The 18,801-nt window shown below is 37.9% G+C and overlaps 3 protein-coding genes across 3 annotated transcripts; all 3 read right to left on the reverse strand.

The window, feature by feature from the left end:
• Window positions 1–9,698: 9,698 nt before the first annotated feature.
• Window positions 9,699–10,082, reverse strand: LOC147488938 (flowering-promoting factor 1-like). Its single transcript, XM_086574525.1, has one exon. It carries the CDS (start codon window positions 10,080–10,082, stop codon window positions 9,699–9,701), a length of 384 nt encoding a protein of 127 aa, XP_086430651.1.
• Window positions 10,083–11,896: 1,814 nt separating this feature from the next.
• LOC147488939 (uncharacterized) lies at window positions 11,897–12,913 on the reverse strand. Its single transcript, XM_086574526.1, has one exon. It carries the CDS (start codon window positions 12,911–12,913, stop codon window positions 11,897–11,899), a length of 1,017 nt encoding a protein of 338 aa, XP_086430652.1.
• Window positions 12,914–14,914: 2,001 nt separating this feature from the next.
• LOC147488940 (uncharacterized) lies at window positions 14,915–15,535 on the reverse strand. The gene has a single exon (XM_086574527.1). The coding sequence runs from the start codon at window positions 15,533–15,535 to the stop codon at window positions 14,915–14,917; it is 621 nt and encodes a 206-aa protein (XP_086430653.1).
• Between the last annotated feature and the right edge of the window lie 3,266 nt (window positions 15,536–18,801).

The raw sequence follows: 18,801 nt of genomic DNA on the forward strand, positions 1-18,801 counted from the left end.
CATCATTTCCACTGTGTTTCATGTTACTTATATTATGCGTGCGTAGCTTGCAAAAAGACAAATGATGGTAGATCATAACTAGTCTGGTCGCACTACTAAAAAAAATTGTTTATAAGCTCAGTTAAAAGGTGAGATGTTCGAGTTTTTACCTCGGTCTTCTAGGAAAAAACAACTGAGGTAAAACCCACTGAGATAATAAAGTTCTATAAAATCGAGATAATAAACTACTAAATTATCTCAGAAGTTTGACATCTTATCTAAATATATTATCTCGATTTTCTAAATAAAACCGATATTATATAGAATAAAACCGAGATAAATTGTTGATTGAAACCAATTAGTATAGAAGAAAACTGAGATATTTTTTTATTGAAACCGAGATATCATTAAAAAATAACCGTGATAAAATCTTTTGGAAAGAGAGATTGTTAGACAACCTTTTATCTCACCCTTTGTCAAAAAGAGATTGTTAGACAACCTTTTATCCCACCCTTTGTCATTTTTTGCTGGACAATTAATCAACAAATAAAAACCTGTCCCAAACCACCACATATATTCTCTTTCATATTCATAAACATCAACACCAATTAACAAAAGCAACCTAACATAAGTAAATTCTTTGAAGAACTTATTTCATTAAGATAAGAAAGAACAATGTCGAACATGATCTTAACTTTTAAAGAGTACTAGTGATCATTCATTTATTTATAGAAACTCAAATATTGTATCAACTACTATTCTTCGAACTATAATAAGATATTTTTTTAACCTTTCTCTACATATTCAAGAATTGAGACAGATAGTTCCTACTGAATTTCCTCCTTACAGATGGTTCCTGCTGAATTTCCTACTCAAAAAAAATTTGAGAATCCAAAGACCTATTCACATCGGTCGTCAGCTGTGAAAAATTTTAGGCTCTAGGACTCCCTTCGTCAACTTTAGTAAGTGGAGACGAATATCCAAGATGGTCCTGATCCATAAGAGAAACATCATTTCTTACAAACTTATCCTGTGCTAAGTGCTAACTTCTGAAAAAATGACCAATGTTTAGGATCATGGTTTTCCAAGTTCATGCTCAATCCAGTTCCATCACTATACAATGGACTTATGCTAGAGGAGTCTTCAGTCAATCTTTCCTTTGAAAATATATATGACAGGAAATACCGAGGGAATTGGTCATTGATGTCAATAAGAATATCTCCACGCTCTGGAGCGGAATGCTTGGCAACCGAGGACTCAACTTGAAGTGCATCTTTAGTGGATGCCCCTACCTGAACAGAATTATTAGATTGCTCAAGGACATCATTACTATGTGTGTCACTGGAAGCTAACATAATCATGGTTTCATACTTGCATGATACAATTTGGAGATTGATGATGCTCATACTGTTCATGAAATACTGAAAAGTGTCATATCGGCAATGTATAATTAAAAAATAAAATACCAGATCCAATAAGAAAATTATAATCAGCATGAATGGATAGTAAAATAGATAATAAGGTCTCCGTACATCATCTATACTCCATCTCACTTCTCATTTTGAGAAATTGGAAATTCTGTACTAATTCATTTACATTTCTAGTCCATATTTCCTCATTTAACTTACTTTATTTTCTCTAGCTGACAATACAAATAAGTTTTTTGAACAACCCAACACTTAGTTCCATGAAGCAGTATTATATTCTTGTAGTGAAGTTCATCGATAAAAAGGAAAATAATTGTAAAACGAAAAAAAAAAAATGAATGTAAGTCACCTTTTGTATAAGGTTGGAAGGTTGATCTGTCATATCAAATGGAAGGTATCCAGCCATTATGGCATAGAGGATGACTCCACAAGACCAGATATCAGCGTGAGAACCATTATAACCTTGATGCCTCGAGAATCGATAGGCCAAGTTTCACGACTTAAGAGCTATCAATGTAATTGACTCCACAAGTATTGAATGTTGACCATATACGATAAGTTAACAATATAAAATCTTTCCAACATCTTAATTGTGTATAAACATAAATGTACCTCAGGGCGACATAATTTGGGGTTCCAACATGTTGTATGAAAATGTCCCACCCCCTCGCATATATAAATATAAATAAAAACATTAATTCCACAAAATGCACAATTAAAAAGTGAAGCCTCGGTTTTGCATCCATAAGGAGTCCTACTATCTTTACCCCCCTAATGCACAAGAAAAGGAAATGCAACTTACTTGTTGGGGCAACGACTTAATCCAAAATCAGAAATCTTCAAGTTTCCTTGAGAATCAATTAGAAGGTTTTCGAGGGCTATACAATATGATGAAAGCAAATAAATACAATTAGAAGCAATATATTATGAACTCAAGTGTCGATATAGAAAGAATGCATCACACCTTCCAATCTCTGTGATACACACCCTTACTATGGCAATAATCAACAACATCTATAAGTCATTGAAAGTACCACCTAGATTCATTCTCACTAAGCCTTCCTTGGTGAACTTCAAGACCGAAAAATGAACAAAGAAAGAAAAAAAGAATAACAAATAAAATAGCCATGTTCATAAAGTCTTACTATTTTATCAAATAATTCTCCCCACGGATTTAATTCGAACAATGTAAAACTTTGTCCGACTCGCCAAAACCTAAAGAAATATAACAAGTCTATTGAAAGTGACAACGCCATAAAACTTTAACAAAAAAGTAAGTGGTCATAAGATAAAGGTTCCATTACCTCATGGAGCCTTACTATATTAGGATGCCTGACAATCTTCATATTAGGATACCTGACCTAAATTGTAGTATCAGTTGAGACAAACAACGATGGTAATTAGACAATGAACAAATTAATTTACGAAATGGGTAGTGGAAATCGTTTCTGAGTTAGTACGAGGTGAAGAGAGGGCAATATACACGAAGAGATAGTGGAGAGGCGAGATAGTTGGGATTAGAACGGCAGTTGCCATTGTGAGTTCGTGCTAGTCATGAGAGAAAACCGTCTGTGGGACTTCTATTTTTTGGGACTTCTATTTTTTGGGATTTACATTTTATTTGCAAAATTCATTCGAGATATTTGGTATAATAGCAATTATATCATTTGAGTGCCGAGATATTTGGTTTAATATCATTATATCGGTTTAGTATGAGATAAATTAAATTTCCTATTATATCAACAATGGTGAGATAAATGAAATTTCTTATTATATCGGTTCCATACCACCGATGGTAAAATCCATATATTTTATCTCGGTTAAGTAAGAGGTGAGATAACAGATTAATACTTTCGAGTTAGTACTTAAGTTATGGGACATATTATCTCATTTACGGGACATATTATCTCTTTTATCAACGAGAGATAAGACTAATTTTAGAACCGAGATAAAAACCCTTTTTTTTAGTAGTGTCGGTAATCATTTATTTAGTACTTGATGCACTTGGTTCTGCCTTACTATATATATGTGGTGGTAATGGTGACTTGATGGTTTCATTCAATGAGGTCCTCAAGAAGATTCAATGGTGAGCTAAGTTATTCAAACTAATTTTTTAGTGTTAGTCCTAATTCATTTGTTAATGGTTATAGCTGACCGACCGGACCCAACAAACAATGACTTTCGCACTTGTTTTAAGCATCATTCCTTAACTAGCTAAGAGTTCGTGGAACATCCTAATTAGAGGTTGAAATGATTGGCTTATAATGTGAAGTGGCGGAAAGGTAAATATTGAACAAATGAAGTGATCACGTGACTTTTATTTGGTAGTTAATCAGTACATAGTTAAATTATGTTTTAAGTTCTTCAATGCTATTTCTATATGCTCTGGTTGCCACAGTTAAATTCAGCAACTAATCATTCTTTATACTATTTTCGAAGATTTGCATTGCTACTTGTTAGAGCGTAAGGTATCATGCATACTCCAAATCCTTCTTATTTTTTTTGGTAAGTGCCCTAACTTTATATTCCAGAGACTTTTTCTCCTGTTAATGAGTATCTTATAAGGTCATGTACTCATGCCATGATCCTTATATTTTTTTAGTAGTCTTTTCATATATAAGTTGAGATATATTACATTTACTACCACTGTTTTTTTACATTCCTACATGTAGCAAATATCTTTCATTCCTATGTACTAGTTCCTTATGTAACTTATATTGTGTATCTTTATAGATTTACCTTATATTATTTTGAGAATAACCACATAGCTACATGTGATTTACTCCTTTTTAAATTAACTGTATGTCATTTCTTTTTTCTTAGTGGATCTATAAGCTCAAAATGGGAAGAGTGCTCACTCATTGAGAGTGAGAGGTTGATGGTTCAAATCCATCTGGATCCAAACAAAAATTAATCGTGATTCCGAAATAAAAAAGTGAAATTCATTAGAAATGCAGAAGGATAGGATTTCCTAAACGCTATTAAGAGATAATAGCGTTTGCTTTAAGTGTAATAAAAAGCATATTGTTTTTGTTTTAAATGCAATCAATAGGCCAATAACGTTTGTTACAAATGCAATCAATTAGATAGCATTTACAGAAAAAGTGCAATCGTTTTAATAATGTTTTAACCTAAAATGCTATCGTTAAAAGCATAGCATGCTAATACATAGCGTTTGTGAAAACACTATAGTATGATTTTCATAGCATTTTATGAACCCTATCTATTGCCTTTTTTGTAGTAGTGGAGGACCAGACGCAAAGGGAGTTGCACCGGAGAGGAGGAGAAAAGGTTGTGCTTGTGCAAAGGATGAAAAAGAAAGCAGTGAGTAAATGAGAATGAATGGGAAGAGTTTTGGAATAGGGAAGGTGAAGGATTGCGTGAGGAGTCTTTTGGGCGGGATACTAAGAGACAAGGGTAAAAGGGGAAAGAGAAAACACGTGGACGAGAGAAAGGACCATACGAAAGAGGACACCTGTCCGCACGAAAACCGAAGAGACAAGGGTGGTTACACATGCATCGAGGGGCGCGTGCCCAAAGACACATGTTCATAGACTAAGAGTCCAAGGCAGAAGCGTGATCATGGATGTAAGAGGAAATAATGAGTTGGGGATGAATGAAAGACCCCAGATGGCACAACTCTTCTCATGGCCAGCTGGTGAATCTCGGCCCGCAGATCCCTAGAGATCCGAGGGCCGAGAGGGGGCATCTGTATCAGCCTATTTTATGACCAATGAGATGCCATGACCTAGAGCCCGAAGTGGAATAAGGAGAGGAGAACGCGAAACACCGAAGCAAGTCTGCAGCACTCTAGAAGAATGTGGGCCACATAAAGACAAGGGATCCATGGGGTGTCAGGGTCAAACCGAAGGCACGATAAGAAAGAAGGGATGGGGTGTACAGGATCCGGGCCGCGGAACCCTAAAAGGAGAGGTGTGGGAAAGTTGACTGTGAGATAGAAGGCAGATCAACAGATGGAAAGAAGAGGTGGAGGATATAAAAAGGAACAGTGAATCAAAGAAAAAAGGGAAGGAAAAAGAAAAAAAGAGAGAAAAGAAAAGAGAGGAGAAAAAGTGAGGCTAGGGAAAAGAGAGAGACTAAAGAGGACAGTAGGGATTTTTGTGGTAAACACAGTGATCATGAAGAGATCTCTATGGAATGGTGAAACTAAAGAAGCACTAATGATTGAAATTGAAAACCAGATCTTGCATTCTTGCAAAACTTTCTGAATTGACATAGCGTTTCTCCTGGTTAAAAATGGATCCAACTATCAAATGAGTGAAGTTCAATAGTAAGGCTGAATTAGGATTTTTTAACTTTTACGTTAGCATTACAAACACTTGATGCTAATAAACGAACTTGGCATTCCAAAAATCCGTTATCCGATGGAGAGAGCGCAGCGGTGTTATCGGACTTGGCAGCCAAATGGTTTGACCCATCACCAGGTCACCAAACCGGGTTGGGTCACATAGTAGATCGATTAAATAGTTGACCCAGGCCAAACCCGGTTAACTCGTCCGATTTTCTTGTAAACCGCTTTGTTGGTACTCGAACCTTCGGTGACTATTAGACTCGAACCTTGGTTTATTGGAAAATAAAATGGCTCTAAGACCACCTGGGCCACTAATGAAGTTGTGAAAATGTATGTATAGTACTAAGTGAATTATATAATATTTTCAACTTAAGTATTGACCCAATGGTTGAACCAGTAACCCACTGGTCGAACCGATGACCCAGTGACTCAGTTCCTTTGCCGAGTCAGTGTCCGGGCTGGGTCTGATAACTATGGCTGCAGGATCAAGGATGTTCTTATTGACAAAAGTTTATATGTCCTCTAGGGTTTAAGACTCTAAGGTATGTTTGAATCCCATAAAAGGATGCATGATAATCTCCCTTCTACTTATACCCTGCTTATCATTTAGTTTTCAAAAACTAAGAACCAGAATCTCAATTTTTTTTCCAGTTAAATGGAGACATGAACATAGTCAATTGGTCATTGGCTCATAGGCCATGACCTACGCGGCTATGCCCGTGTCTCGCTAGGGTAAGCGAGCATCTTTAATTACCTAGCTAGGTCTTGGGTATGGCTGTCAATGGATCGGTTTGGGTTAGATTATAGAAAATCCGAATCCGAACCGATAAGAAAATTGGGAACTCAAAACCGAACCGAACTGATAAGATATATTGCAAACCGAAACCAAACTGACCCGAACCGAAAACTATAAAATCAATTAAATCTTAAATTAAATCAATTAATTTCAACTAAATAATTGATAAACATATATACGAAATTAATCATAAATATTACTAAAATGTCATCTTATCAGTTCAGGTTTATATCGGTTCGGTGGAGAGCAAACTTGAAACCAAAACCAATATCTTATTAGTTCGGTTCGGTTTCAAAGTCGGTAGAGGACAAACCAAATTACCAAAGCCCAAACTGTTTTTTAGCAGTTTGGTTCGGGTCGGTTATTGGGTTACAGAATGACAGCCCTAGTCTTGGGTCCCAAGGGAAGACTCGAATTAGAACCCCCTTGAAAGTGCGCTCACCTTTGATTTTGTGATTCAAAGTTCAAATGATTCCCAGTCAGCAAAACCCAATTTCATGGGTTTTGACAATGAAGAATTAGTGTACTAATCCAAAATATAATAAGTGCAACTAATTGAGACATCCTTGACTGGAGTGTGGACTCTGTAGTCTGCACCGATGACTCTTTCGTCTCCTTTGGTACGAAATGGCATATCTAATATCTTACACAAGTTCAATTCAGATTTCCGTAATTCTCTGAGTCTCTCTTGTGGGAATTATTAAACGTCCGGGTTGTTTTCGACATTCCGCGCTGTCATGTGAGAGGAACGAGACAAATAGGTAACTTCGAAGCCTAGCTACTAGTTTGAAGAAGTAGAGTAGGAATGTAGGTCAAAGGTTGACTGACTGGGCGACTGATCTATACATCATGGTTGTTGCTGACACAATATGTACCGCTGTTATGTCTAATCACCACATCACTCACTTTTGTACTCTATCCATCTATCAGCTGGTTACCTTTTTCTCTTGTATTTCGAGACTTTGAGGCATGCCTTCAGATCCGTTTTTCTCTACTTTACGAGCTCAATGTTCTTTACAACTCCTATTGATTGTCATGCACTCATGCAATAGCATACACTGGATTGGGCTTGTACAGTTGTATATATTCACAGTGTGTTGTATCTTTGCTTGTCAACTGTCACACCAGTGTTTGATTGATTAAATTCTAACTTGGGTCTCATGTTGTCAGGTGCATGTCTATTTATCACCAATGAGAACATGTCTGCTTATCCTCTTATTTCACAATGTGATTATCGTTCTTTCAGTATTGGACACAATACACCGAAGATATCAAGTCATAAGTTCTTACTTGGCACCACTATACAAGTTCTTACGTGATCTACTGCAAAAAGCATGAAGTTATAACGTAATTGTGTATGTTTGGTGTTTGAAACAAGGACCAGAACTCCAGAAGAGGTATGTAACATTGATTGATCTATTTACTGGACCGTGGGCCCATCATCACGGGTACCCAAAGTAACCAATCATTCAGATTTCAGACAGTTAGTTCTTGAAAATAATTTAGTTGGAACATGGATTTGATACAGTACGGAGTCTTCGTGTTCTGCCAGGAAAAAAAGGGAAGTGGAAATTACGAGCCACGACAATTGTAACGCCAGGGCTTTGACATGCAGGAAAAACGTTCAGCTTTTACGTTTTGAAAGCTGACCTCGATGAGGAGAAAACAAGAAATGTACGACCAAATAAATTAAGCTTGAATTACTTGAACACCCTCGATCACGTTTGATGTAAGCACTTCACTGCATCTACCAGTTGGGGTAATACATAACTGTACCGTTCAAGATTTCTAATGCGGTTTGGTGCGGACATGGACATGCGTGAATATCGTATGTTGAACTGTTACAAATCCATAATAAAAACTTCATTCGGGAAAAAGTAAATAACAAAAAATAAAATTGACAAAAAAAAGTCTACCAACCTTATTTTTGGCGGGGGAGGGGGTTTCGAACAAAAAAACAAAAGAAATGAATGTCTTGACCTAAACAAGAACTCAATTTCAAATTAAAGGTACCACATATGATGAACTAATTGGTGATTTGATCAAACAAAAAGAAAATAATGATACAAGTTTTAGGTCTGCCGCTCAAGATACAAATTATATAAGGTTGTACGTACTTGTATTGTATCTGTATGTATATCCAAACCTGGTGCATGTTTGATTGGAGTTTAGTTTTGCGGTTAAGGAAAAAATGAATCTGCAGGCATATATCCAATTTTAGGCCAATTCACAAAAAGGGCATACAATTTTTTTTTGTAACAAAATGGGCATCGTTTATTTCAATTGTAACAAGAGTTCGTCTACCCGAGGATATCCTCGTAGGGACGACATCCGATACCATCGGATCCGAGATCCAACGGTATTGGCACACTCATCTCTATAGGGATATCCTCAGGGTAGCCCAAATCTTGTAACAATGTAGGCACTCCGTCTATCTGGCATCCAAATTGACTAACAAAAGCTTACGTGGACACTAAATTACCTATGTGGACAAGAGTTTTTTAGCACGAAAAAGAAAATAAACAAAAAACTAAAGGAAAAAAAAATGAATTTATAGGCATTCGACTTTAGACCAATTCACAAAAAACTTTGTTTAATTAGTTTTTTCCTTAAAAAAAAATGGTTATGTACTGTAAGTCAATTTGGACGGCAAACAGGGCGGAGTGCCTACGTTTGCAGTTATCCAGAAACTTTGTAAACCTTCGATTTGCATTGACATACACGTTGTTCAGTATGTGCATAATCTCGAAGTACAACATCAATAGTTGTAATTGTTTTGGGATAGGCTGGACACACAATTTTGGGGCAACAAAACTCAATTCTGTACGTGTGTATCATGAGAGCAGCATTAAATACACATGATATCACATGCATTTTTGTCAAGGGTGGTGAATTCATAGTACTGCCCACAACACCAGTAACCAAACCATCGAAAACGGTAAAGATCAAGCAAATGTAAAGAAAGTTGCATGAACTACAACTCTAAATAAGCTACACGCACATGATAAACAAAACGGCACGTACACTCACCACATGATAACATACTGAACGCACATGAGGAATTCAGCTTACACTAAACCTAACAAATTACTAGTCTTAGCATCTAAAACACAGACAAACTGATCAGTACTATAACAGGATCCATAAAGCACATATTGCCGGGGATGATGATCATGAGACCATTTCACGCCTGGTAGTCACGAACCTCAAAGTAAGATCGATTCTTGACAACAATGTCATACATTTGTGGAGTCTTAAAGTTGGCGAAATTTATAGGGAGAGAAATGAGATCGACAGAAGTAGGAGATGTGTGATACTGAATGAGATCGGGATTTCGACGACCATTCTCGTAATAACGCACCCAACCAAGTTCATGAAGCCTTTGATCTAGTTCTTCATATGAAGTGATCACTTGGTTCTCTGGTAAGTAAACCAAGACACGGCGACGAGCACCTGGCGCTGTGGCTGAACCGGACCTAGTTGGTTCTTTTGTCTCAAATGATTCTTTTGTTGGGTTTGTGATGAGACGAGCAACACCCTTTGCATTGAATACCCAAACACCTGACATTGTAAGAAGCACGAACGGAATAAAGAGTTGAATATATGGGAGCTACCGAACTAGTTTTTGTAGATTTTTGGGTATTGTTGTTTGGAAGGTTGGTGTTTCTGGTCAGAGTTGCAACTTACAAGAAAGTGAGTGATGGAATGCGTGGTCTTTATAGGACTAGGAATTTTACAAGTACTAAATTGCCCCCAAATGAGATGAAATTAGGCTGTTCAATTGAAAACTGAAACCATGAAAGTGAGAAACCTAACCGAACGAAGTCAAAGCGAACCCTGCAGTTTTTACGGTTCTTGGTAGCATCAGTTCGGTTTAAGTTTCCTAAATATAAGAACTGATGGGTTCGGTTCGGTCTTTGGTTTGGTTTATGCCCTTTGGTTTGTAGTGTAAAGCGAGCCGAATCGAATCGTTTAACTTATATATTATATTCATATCATTTAATGTAAAATCTATTTTTTGATGGATGATATATATATTGTATAAGTTTTTAGTCACCAAATCATAGAGGGAGATAGTGAAAGCAGGTCATACCCAGTTCGATCAATTTGGTTTCATATCGAGTTCACTGAACATGTCTAGTTCGGTTTTGGTTTTGATAAAAAAAAACTGACAAGTTGGTTTGATTTGTGTAGTTTCTATAGGAACCGCTAGCTAGTTAGGAACTGAACATGAACACATTAACATAAAATGAAATTAAAGGAAAACAGATTCTGAAAACAAATAATAATGGTCCTCACTTTCAAGTTATAGATTCATTATTAACTCAAGATAGATGAAAAATTAATAGATAAGTAACCGAATCCGAATCTGAACCCGAATCGGTTGAAATGTTTTCTACTGTGCTACAAAATAAATCTATTTTTTAATAGTTAATCAGATAAATTGTTATTTTCTCAATATCCGAATCCGAACTCTACTGGAAACCGTACTGACCCGAATAATAGAATCAGATTTGCTTCATGATTCGAACCTAACCCGGTCAAGTCCGGTTTTGGGTCAACCCAACCTGATTTCCTACCCTATGTGAGAGCACTAGGGCAGGGAACGGGTCGGGTTCGGATTGGATATGGCTATATCCGAATCTGAACCCGAATAGTTTGACAATATCCGAACCCGAATAAAACCGAAATCTTATATCCGAATCCGACCCGAACCCGAACCCGAACCAAATTCGACCAACCCGATCAGATAATACTAAAAATACAAAAACAGCCCAAAAAATATATCCGAACCCGAATCCAAACCCAACCTGAATAAATAAACGGATATCAATATCAACCCGAACCTAAACTATTCATGTTCGGGTCGGATCGGGTTGGGTCGGATTCGGATCAAACCCAACCCGATTCCCTGCCTTAGAGAGCACACCCTTGCCAAGTTGTGTTGCATTTAAAGACAGGTGGCATATCAAGTTTATGTTTAATCAAGATACGCAACCTCACCGTGGGTGCCTTCTCAAAAGAATTTTTCAATAAATATATAAAACGAAGGCATAGAAAGAGTTAATTATTGTTGAGTTAGAGCATCGTCTTTAATACTAATATATTTTCTTGCTAACTGTGGATCTATCTCTGATCCCTCCACATGTCCATATATATATATTATGGTGTTTCAAACCAATATATTGATCAAAATATATGGCGCACAATAAAAGTTTTGTGACAGTTTAAGACATTTTTTTTTTATAAGTTAAATTTTATTGATGAAGCCATAGGAGGCAAAATTACAAATTGGGTGAGAGAGTTGCTCACACCAATACATAACATGACAACAACATACAAGTCATCAGGACGCTCTAAAAAGTGAATCCCAGTGTACCATTAAGTCTTCAAACCGATACTCCGATCCTGATTTCTGATCGCTCCACCAACCCAGTACCATGCCAAAGCCTTTACATTAGTGCACATGTGATCCCTCCTAACCTGTTTATGCCTGAAGACCACCTCATTTCTAGTAGTCCATATGATCCAAGTAGTTGCATACGGCAGAATTCTCCAAAGCTTCTTCCCAAAGTTCCCCCCTCTCACTTGAGGCCACTGTTGAAGTAAGTTTTCTAAAGAATATGTGTTTGACATCACCTCAATGATATCAAAGATGTTGTCCACTAGATTGGTCCAAACAAATTTCACCGTATCGCAAACGAGAAATAGGTGAGAAGTTGTTTCCTCAAAGTTACCACATAGAGGACATCCAGTTGACACATCCATACCTCGTGAGGTGAGCTGCTCTCTAGTTTGAATCTTGTTGAGTAAGGCACACCAAAAGAAGAATTTAACTTTAGAAGGTATTGGGATTGACCAAACTAAAGTGTGAGAGAATGGCTGAATTGTATCCTGTCTTTCTTGCCTTCTTCCCGCTTCTAAATGATCATAGAAACTGCTAACGCTAAAAGAACCATTTGGCGACCATCTCCATGCCCACTCGTCTTCCTCGTTTGAAAATGTTACACCATGGATCATACTAAGCAGTTCGGCAATGACAGGCAACTCCCAGTCACGAGGAGCCCTTCGTAGGTGGAGGTTCCAAACTACTTGTAAGTTTGCTGGACTGTAATGGTCTGAAATCACACCTGTTTTCTTGGAAGCAAATCTGAAAAGAGTAGGAAATCTTGTGCAAAGAAGGGAGTCACCGCACCAGGCATCATGCCATAATCGAATTATGTTTTCGGTACCAGCCTTGTACCTTATACTGCCTCTGAATTGCGGAAGAGGCCGAAATACCTTTCCACAGGCTACATCCATGTGGTTGAGAAATTGGTTTAGGCCACCATCCCGACTCATCTGCCCCATATTTTGCTTCAATAATTGTTCTCCAAAGACCACCAGTTTCCATGCCATATCTCTATATCCATTTACCCAGGAGAGCTTTATTAAAGATCGTTAAAGAGCGAATACTAAGACCCCCATAGGGTTTAGGAAAACATAGTTGTTCCCAAGAGACCAGATGAATTTTGCGCCTATTTTCCGTCGTCCCCCAAAGAAAATTTCGGACTAGTCTATCTAACAATTTGGCGACACTCATCGGGATAGTGAGAAGTGAAAGTTGGTACACCGGAAGGTTGGATAAAGTACTCTTTATAAGTGTAAGTCTTCCACCCTTAGACAAGTAATTACATTGCCACCCATCTAGCCTTTTATGAAAGTGCTCTATCACTGAGTCCCATGATTCATTCTTCTTATAAGAAGTGCCAAGAGGAAGGCCCAGGTATTTGCAAGGCAGCGAACCAATTTTACAGTCCAAAATAAAAGCCAAGTATTCCATACTATCCACCTGTCCCACTTCCAGCAAGGATGATTTTGCCAGATTAGTTCTTAGACCAAAAACTGCTTTAAACATTAACAAAATAGCTTTGAGCACGAAGAGTTGAGAACTAGTCGGTTCAAGAAGGAATAGAGTATCATCGGCATATTGTAGAATACCAACTTCAGGAGAGTTCTGTGCTACTTGAAAGCCTTTGATATACCCCAAGGACATGGCTCTATGGAACAGCCTAGTGAGAGCTTCCATGACAATAGTGAATAAAAGAGGTGAAAGAAGGTCACCTTGTCGAAGTCCCCTCTTGCTTCTGAAGAAACCAGCTGGTGTACCATTCAATATGATTGAAAAAGAGGTTGTTGATATGCAGGTATGAATCCACATTCTCCACACACTACCGAAACCCATTCTTTCCAACAAGTAGTCCAAAGACGTGGTCGAAAGCTTTAGTGATATCCAGCTTGCATATGACACCTGGTGCCTTAGATGTCAATCTTGAATCAATAAGTTCATTTGCAATGAGTGAGCTATCTAGTATTTGTCTTCCATCCACCGAGGCGCCTTGAGAAATGGAGATGATCTTTAGGAGCGTCAATTTCAGTCTTCTAGAAAGTACTTTTGCGATGATCTTTTAGATTCCACCGGCCAATAAGGCTAATATGCATGTATTCTGATAATGTTAGACAACCATCTTTTTTTGGTATCAGGGTTAAGAAGGTGGAATTATTTTTATTGTCCAAAAATCCTATATCCTGAAAATCTTTGATGACCGCCATAATGTCGTCCTTTAAAACGTGCCAACATTTCTTGAACACCGCCATATGAAACCCATCTGGACCTGGAGACTTTTCACCTCCCAGGTTGTCGAGAGCAAGCTTGACCTCCTCCTCAGTGAAACTTCTTTCAAGATGTGTCCTTGTGTCCTTCGAAATGCAGCCAAATTCTAGTGCATCTAACTTCGGTCTACCCTCCATCGTTTATGTGAATAGGTCTTCATAGAATTGAATCACATGATCTTTGATAGCTTGCGGATCACTAACCTCCACCCCTTCTATGACCATCCTCTTGAGGCTTTTGACTTTATTTCTTGCATTTGCTACGCCATGAAAGAACTTAGTGCATTCATCCCCTTCAAAGAGCCACTTGCTTTTGGACTTGACTCTCCAATTAATTTCTTCCTTCTTGAGTAAACTTTTAAGTGATTGCTTCAAAATAATTTTGTTACAGAATTCCTCTTGTGAGAGTGGCATGGTTTCTTCCTTAGTTTCAAGGACCTCGATGCGACATAGCAGATCATCAATTTGCACATCTACCCAGCCAAAGACCTCTTTATTCCATGTCTTAAGCCTTTCTTTAAGTGCCTTCATTTTACGCCACCAAATAGTACTAGGCCTTCCTTCAAAGTGAAAAGAATTATACCATTCCTTGATCTTAGTCACAAGAGTTTGGTCTTCAAACCACATTAATTCGAACCGAAAGGGAATAGGACCACTTAATTGATCTTCGCACAGTAACATAATTGCCCGATGATCCGAGGAGTATTTTGAAAGTGGTCTTTGAGAAGCATGGCAGTAGTGTTCATCTCAAGCAGTTGAAGTTAAGAATCGGTCAACCCTTGACATTCGGGGTTCTTCTAGTCCATCTGACCATGTGAAAAGGGCGCCATTCAGAGGATAGTCTATAAGAGCATGGCTATTAATAAACTCACCGAATTCACGCATGCCTGCATCGAACCTTCCACCCCTTTTTCTTTCGTGAGGGAACCGAATAACGTTAAAATCACCACCAAGACACCAAAGAAGTTGGGACCATGCTCTAACATTCTCCACCTCCTCCCAAAAATGATCCCTCCACCTAGCTTGTGGAGGACCATATACCCCAATAAACAGCCATTTAAAATTATCATTTAAGTTTGTACACATTACCAAAACTAAATATGCTCCGCATAGCGTGTCCTCCACTGTAATTTTGCTTGAGTTCCACGCAAGAGCAATCCCACCAGAAAAACCCAAAGAAGGAACCAAAACAAGCTGCCAAGGGTGCCTCCAAAGGGCATGAAACTCAGTGATGTTTCCATCTTGTAACCTAGTTTCTTGAATAACAATAATATCCGGCTTATGTTTTGATCTCAACCTCCGAATGCTGTTACAAGTTGTCAGGTTTCCCACTCCCCTTGCATTCCACGAAGCAATTTTAATCGTCATTAAGAACGTCGTCAACCCCAACATCACTATTGCTAAGCCTCTCCGAATCTGAGCTTTCCTAATTAAAAGGCAGTGTAGCATCTGTAACATGATTTGTTATGTTTGTTTTATCAAGGGCCATGAAAGAATTAAAAAGAGCCTGTCTCCCTCGTTCCTCAGTTAAACCAAGCTGCTCAGCTAAAGGAATTGCCAGCCACTGAATCTAATTACTAATGTCCTCTTCATTCTCATTTCTATGAATACTATTGGCAATATGTGATAAAGACACCTCATGTGAGCATAATGGAGAAGGCACGTATCTACCTCGACTAGAAGAATCGGGAGCGGAAGAGACCTCATGATTGTTGTCGTCACTTGAATTGAAAGCCAGAGCAGAGGTTGAAGTACTGGAGAACTCTAACATATTTGCCTATTGAGAAAGAGGAGCATTCCCATATACCTGAGCCAGTCTGGACTTGGGTTTGAGCGATCCCATATACCTGAGATGAATATGTTCCTCTCCAGAACTTGGATTTGACATGGGCCTACGATGGTGCCTTCTTTTTGGTTTAGGCCTATGTGCTTGTCTTGTCATGTGGGCCCACCTTAAAGCAATATTCAACCAAGGAAATAGGCCCATAGGTCCTGCCTCGTTCCTCTTTTTACTATTGGGCCTCCCATTTGTCATGTGCGTCTGTCGTGGGCTAGTGGGCCCTGTATACCGCTCATTCTCCGTATGTAAATGGGGTGTTGGGTTTGAGGATCCTAGGATCGGACTTGATGACATACCCGCTTTAGTGCACTATTCTATTGGTTCTAACGCTTGAATAGAATTATGAAGAAATACAGCTGGATTGTCCATACAAATGTTACTGTCATTTTGACCATCTGACTGTTGTGCCTCCTGTGACATATCTGTCCTCCAATCTGTACGAGATAGATTTGAATTTTGAACATGCAACGTGGCCATTTCTTGTATGTTATCAAAACCAGGTGGCAGTGAAGTAGATGAGGGTGATGTCACATTATCCGCCATTTGAGCAACAGAGGCAGGAGAAACATGATTTGGTGACCCACCTGTATCCGGACATGCCGAGTCACACTGAGATGTGGCCGAATTCCAACCGGAGTTGTCCCTCTCGATGACTTCAATTCTGATCGGAAAATTGTACCCCTTCTCTTCCAATATGATCAACTTAGGGATATGAGAGAGTTTCACATTGTTTAAACTGACTTTTATGATTGAAGACCCAAAGACAAGAGCACGCTCGTCAATTTGAAAATCTTGTCCAAATTGCTTAACAACTCTCTCTACAGTGTGCTTCACCGTTAGATGAGGGGGAATTCCAATTAAAGAGACCATCCAATTCTTCTTCTCTAGTAAAGACGCATCCAAAGATAGCCAATCTGGCCTCCATGCTTTAAAATTCACTGAGGTTTGGCTATACCACAAAGTGCCCAACCCACCCCCATGCTTTTCTTGTCCACGATTATAAGCTCAGAAGAACCAAGGTGGTCTTTGATCTTGTTGCCAACCCACCCCCAATCCATGTCTCCGGAAGACGCATGACATGTAGCTGCATTGATCCACCAACTGGCATTGGTAACTATACCTGTTGATCTAATTGACACCTTCACCTTATGTGAGACAACATCTTCTGGTAGGTTGGGGAACTCCAAGGGATAATTGTTTATATCAAAGTTGGGATTATGGGATCGAGATAACTTTTCAACATCTTGAGCTCTTCCGCCAAACTTCACCCCTGGGAAAGATTAGAACTTTATGATTTGAAACTATTCTCTTAGGGGAGACCATTAGTTGGATGTAATCACCCCAAATGTTCTTCTTCCTTGTAGCTTTAAGCATAAAATACGAATCATTATACCATCTCGAATCTCCATGGGAAATGGGGTTCACACTCCACTGGCATAACAACTTCCCAAACCATCACTACACCATAATAGCTATTTTATAACAGTGCAAATTTTCAATAAGTAACGGATATAACTGCTACTGATGCAGTAACAGTTATATCCGTTACTTACTACAACAAGCGTTACTTAAAATCTTGAATTAATATTTAATAATGTTTTCACGATTATTTTGGGATATGCTAACATTTATATCCGTTAGAAAAGGAAACAAATATGCATAATAAATTGAAAAATAAAAAAATATATCACAAGCGGGCAAATTTGGTAACGCGGTCACATATATATTCCCCTTATTTTTTCTTATTTTTTTCGGCTAACACTTAGAAAAGGAATTCTAATCTCGCCTTTTTTTTCGTACGGCAGGAAACAAAAAAAAAAACCACTCTCTCTCTCTCTCTCTCTCTGAAGAACCCTAGCTACTATTCACATCTTCTCCAATTTTTCATTCTCGACGAACCAAGTCAATCTCTTCATAGATTCTCGATTAAAAAAGGTTACTTTTGTGCTGACTCTCTCTCTCTCTCTCCTCTTGGTTGTTTGTAAACATGTTTTTGCACTAATGAGAAACTATAATGAAATCCTTGTTTTTATTTTTCTAATAGAGATCCTTGTTAGTGTTTCAAGCTAATTTCAGTATTAAATAGAAATTAATACTAAAATGCTCAACAGACTTCATGTTTAGAGAATACCGTTAAGTTGATTGTTGATTGTTGCTTAGATTAGTCGAATGTATGCATGATTTGATTGAGAATTCACTGGAAAATACTGATTGATTGTATGTTAATCTATTCATAGCACCCTCAATTTGTTGTTGTCTGTGATTTGTAAGTGGGAGTAGTGCATACTAGGCAGTTGGCTTTGAGAAACAACTGTAAGATAGAATTTCTTTTAGTTAGTGATTCCGTAATTATTATTTTTTATTCATTGAAAAAGAGAGATGTGTTAGTGGAGTCGTGGATACAATTTTCTGAAAATATTGGTGTATGACACTTATCCATTGTGTATCTGTTTTTTCTCATACTTGATATGTTTCCTTTTTAAAAGGTTGACTAATTTTCTCAAAAGTTTCACTTGTTGCAGCTAAGTCTAATTTTGAGGTAAAATATTAATCTTTATTGGTTTAATAGATGTGGTTATAAAAGTTTGTTTCCTTGTAGGTTATGTACATAGCTCCTGGATTACATACTACTTGAAATGTGATAATTAGTTGTTGAGGATATAAGAATATAACTAGGCTAGACCTTTTCTTTTATGTCAGTGCATATTTAATTGCATTAGTTGCCTTGCACTAGAATAAAGCAAATCAATAGGTAGTGCTAAAGTAGCATCTGTACTCACAAATACAATTTCCT

The sequence above is a fragment of the Coptis chinensis genome, chromosome 7 (genome assembly GCF_015680905.1).
Source record: "Coptis chinensis isolate HL-2020 chromosome 7, ASM1568090v1, whole genome shotgun sequence".
NCBI classification, from domain to species: domain Eukaryota; kingdom Viridiplantae; phylum Streptophyta; class Magnoliopsida; order Ranunculales; family Ranunculaceae; genus Coptis; species Coptis chinensis.

Excerpts from the sequence above, each read along its gene's own strand:
- LOC147488938 (XM_086574525.1), bottom strand. The coding sequence starts at position 10,082 with ATGTCAGGTGTTTGGGTATTCAATGCAAAGGGTGTTGCTCGTCTCATC.
- LOC147488939 (XM_086574526.1), bottom strand. The coding sequence starts at position 12,913 with ATGGCATGGAAACTGGTGGTCTTTGGAGAACAATTATTGAAGCAAAAT.
- LOC147488940 (XM_086574527.1), bottom strand. The coding sequence starts at position 15,535 with ATGACGATTAAAATTGCTTCGTGGAATGCAAGGGGAGTGGGAAACCTG.